General features: G+C 38.2%; 1 protein-coding gene across 2 annotated transcripts; it reads right to left on the reverse strand.

Moving 5' to 3' along the window:
• Positions 1-359: 359 nt before the first annotated feature.
• On the reverse strand, positions 360-3,027 carry LOC149000476 (Pentatricopeptide repeat (PPR) superfamily protein). 2 transcript variants are annotated; one of them, XM_089141059.1, is made up of 2 exons: positions 801-3,027; positions 360-710 (listed from the first exon to the last, which is right to left on the reverse strand). In XM_089141059.1, exons 1-2 carry the CDS (start codon positions 2,529-2,531, stop codon positions 612-614), a joined length of 1,830 nt encoding a protein of 609 aa, XP_088997185.1. In that variant the 5' UTR covers positions 2,532-3,027; the 3' UTR covers positions 360-611. The 2 variants fall into 2 exon arrangements, with proteins under 2 accessions (XP_088997185.1, XP_088997184.1); XM_089141058.1 differs by having other exon boundaries at positions 360-3,027.
• Positions 3,028-3,813: the final 786 nt, after the last annotated feature.

A 3,813-nucleotide genomic window follows, 5' to 3' on the forward strand; every position in this document is an offset into this window, starting at 1 on the left:
AGTGAACTGAACAGTCAAAACACCTGCAAGGTAAGGAGATGCACAATTTCTAGTATACCATATAACATCACAGTTTTACGATCTCAAAATTGGCTGGGTAATTTTTTCCACCAAGTAAAACAGATTGCCGGAAGTAGAAAAGGGAAAGTTCAGTAGCAAGCTTTTGGATATAAACAGTGTAACAGATCAAGCTATGCTAGATGACACAGAGCTCTAAATGGACATATTTCAGATAAAAATGTCCAATCAAACCACAGTATATCTGAATCTGATAAGCAAGCATCTGAATAAAGCCAGTGTAAGACACCAAGCTATGTTAAATGATACAGAACTGTAAATGAACTGAATTCGAATAAAAATTTCGTGAACCTCTGTATATCTGAATTTGAAATTACATGATTCAGTTAGATATCACTAAGATTCAGTGTTACTGGATTCTACCTTGGATTCTGACCTGGCTCAAAAAGGATAAGATAGTTCCATGGTTAATTAGAATTGGAGCACAATAACAACATATTTGGGTTTGAAAGTCCATTCTCCAGCAATTGCAACACAAACCACCAAAGCTGTAGATGATTACTATTATGAATATACAAGTACGAAGGATGTTCTTATGAAGCTTGTGTTTGCACTTTGGTTTTTGACAACCCATATATCAAAGCCTTGCATGTCAATCTATTTGGCACGAAACCCAATTTCAACATCTTATCCTGCAACTCAAAAGATTTTGTCACATCACCTTTTTCACAGAAAACTTGGATAAGTGAATTGTAACTCTCAGTATCATACAGATGAAATACCTCAGCAAAGTAGGTCAAAAGAGATTCTGCTTTGTCAAGGTCTCCTTCCTTACAAAAGCCATTTATCAAGGCCCTACAGATCAATGAATCAGGAAAGAGTCCTGAATCGACCATGTTATTCATCAAGGACTCCGCTTCTGCACTTTTACCTAATCTACAAAAACAGGCTATGAGAGCCCTATAAGTAACCAAATCAGGCTTATGACCCTTACAGACCATCTCATCTTTCAACAAGGATGCCTGCAACGAATTATCATATTTACAGAAAGATCCAATCAACCCACTGTAGACCTCCAAGCTTGGGTTATAACCATCTTGAGACATTCTTCTACAGAGACTGAGAGCTGCATTTGGTCGGTTCTCTTGACATAGAGCCATTATAAGATAACAATAGATATCTGGTGGGATCAAAACCCCCCATCTCTTAAGTTCCATGATTAGATTCAAAGCATAAAGCAATCTCCCTCCATTTACATATCCTTCTATGAGCGTCCGACAAGTGAAACCATCAGGCAAAATCCCACTTTGAATCATCTCCTGCAACAAGGACCTTGATTCTTGCATCTTCCCCTGCCTGCAATAACCAGAAATAAGAGAATTGAATGCAATAATATCTGGGATGAACCCTCTATTAACCATACGATGGAAGAGCTGATGAGCTTCCTTCACCCTCCCTCCCTTGCAGAGCCCTTTCATCAATGTAGTATATGAGACTAGATCTGGCGGCACACCCCTTCTGTACATGATCTTATACATATAGAAAGCATCATCCATTCTCCCCTTCCGGCAATAGCTATCAATCAGTGTATTATAGGTCACAACATCGGGATCAAATCCTTCTTCCTCCATTTTCTCCAAGAATACATTCACCTTATTTGCATCCCCATCCCGGCACAACACACGAGTCAATATATTGAAGGTGTATGTGTTTGGGAAGATCCCAATTCTACCCATCTCATCGTAAATTTCCCAGCAACAATCAAGCTGATTCGATTTCAGTAGACCATTCAAGAGACAGTTGCAGACAGTCACATTAGGAACAAATCCAATCTTCACTGTCTGTTGGAAAGAAATTAATCCTTCCTGAACCATTCCCAACTTCATATAGGCCTTGGTGAGCAAATTAAAAACAACAGGATCCCAATTGCAACTCTCAGTAGACAAAACTAGATCTTGGAAGACATCCTCACTAGGGTGAAGTTCCTTAGCTGATTCTTCTATCAGTTCAGATAAAAGCTTCATTGCTTGACCAAAATTGCGAGACCAGACCAAGATATGTACAATGATAGAGTAGTTTTGGGAGGTGGGTCTGAAACCCAGGTCATCTTTTAGCCAATTGAAGAAGTTGAGAGCTACAAGGTGCTCTGATTGGCATCTAAGTAAAACTCTTGACACATCCTGAGCACCCAAATGGGGAAGAACCCACTTTAGGTCTTCCCTTAGAAATGTGATTTGACCATTGTTCTGCTTAAGGTGGGAACAGATGATATCAACTGTATTGTAAGGGTTATGGGTACGTGGGAGGAAGGAGTAAAGTGGACTATAGACAAGTTCGGTATTAGACTCGGGAATGATTTGAAGAGATGATGAGGAAGAGCAGAAATTTTGAAAAGAAATGTCATTGAAGACCGAGTCTGAAACTCGCCCTGTTGGAGAGAATAGAATACCCCTGTTGGTTAAGCTTAGGAAGACCCGATTAATGGGAGCTGTTAAGCGTCGATGCATCAACATACAGAGAGAGAAAGCGTTTCAGGTACAGGAATGAAAAATCAACAAAGAAGATGATTGTTTTAGTTTGGTTACTCTGACCAATTACCATCACATAATCATGTCAAAAAATCGAAACCCATTTCCCACTAAAAAGCAAACATTACTGCATCAGTGGGATTTCGTCTTTCCCAAAGAAAGAACAAAAAAATTATCCTCAATTACTAACAAATGAAGAGAAAAGGCTAATGATTTGACATTAAAGTGAGAACACCCAAGTCTGTAGAGATAAAGAGAGCAATACAGGTGGATAGTGACGCTTCTCTAACAACAAATTCCTCCGGCGACAGCAGCAGATCGGCAACCTCGTTCTTCCACTATCGCGAGATTATAGCAGACTACAGCGGATGAGATTCCAAAAGGAGGGAGTGATTCGGCAACTGGGTTCGTGGTTTTCTTGCTGAGGATTCGTTGAACCTGTAAGGCTTGAGAGTTGGGACCATGGAGAGCCGATTCGATTTCTTTTCTGAAAGTTTTTACTATTATTATTATCATTTGGGTTAAGAGAATTTCTGGAACTCATGTGATGATTCAACCTTGGCGGTGGCTGGGAATGAGAGGTAGCATTTTTGTTTTGAACCGCAACTAAATATCTTAACTCTTAATGCATGCTCATTCTTACCAAAAAAAAAAAAAAAAAAAAACTCTTAATACATGCTCATCAGGTGCAAAATAGAATAGAATGGTAGCATATGCTTGAAATTGAACCTTACCTTTTTTCCTTTTTCTTTTTTCTTTTTTTTTTCATTATTTCTGAAATGATTTTAATTCGGATAAATAAATTAAAAAAAAAAAAAAAAAAACCAAAACACTAAATTGAAGTTGTTACTATATTTCACCCAAGAAAAAGAATTTGTTACAATATTTTATGATATGTACAAAAAGTAAGCCAATTGGAATTCCTCACATAGACCCAATTGTTAAGGATATCAGGAAAATTCAATTGGATTTTCTGGAAGGTAGGTTTACTTTAATCTCTAGGTCTAGCAATTTAATTGCTCATGACCTAGCAAGGATGGCCCTGTCGATTGCGGGCTCGACAGTTTGGCCGCTTTCCACTCCTTGGCTGTATTCATCGGCCTTGGTTTCTGCTCAGCCTTAATGAAATTTGGTTACCAAAAACAAGTACAAAAAGTAAACCATTAACCAAAAGCGAAGGCAAATATACATATGTTTTTAAAATCTTCTTCTACTTTGAATTTTAATTTCTTTTTCGGTTCTTTGTCCCCCTCTCTTGAGATTCTTT

This window comes from Hakea prostrata, chromosome 11 (assembly GCF_041222555.1).
Source record: "Hakea prostrata isolate BN-2017 chromosome 11, UWA_Hpros_2, whole genome shotgun sequence".
NCBI classification, from domain to species: domain Eukaryota; kingdom Viridiplantae; phylum Streptophyta; class Magnoliopsida; order Proteales; family Proteaceae; genus Hakea; species Hakea prostrata.

Coding starts and splice junctions, on each gene's coding strand:
- LOC149000476 (XM_089141058.1), bottom strand. CDS start 2,531: ATGTTGATGCATCGACGCTTAACAGCTCCCATTAATCGGGTCTTCCTA.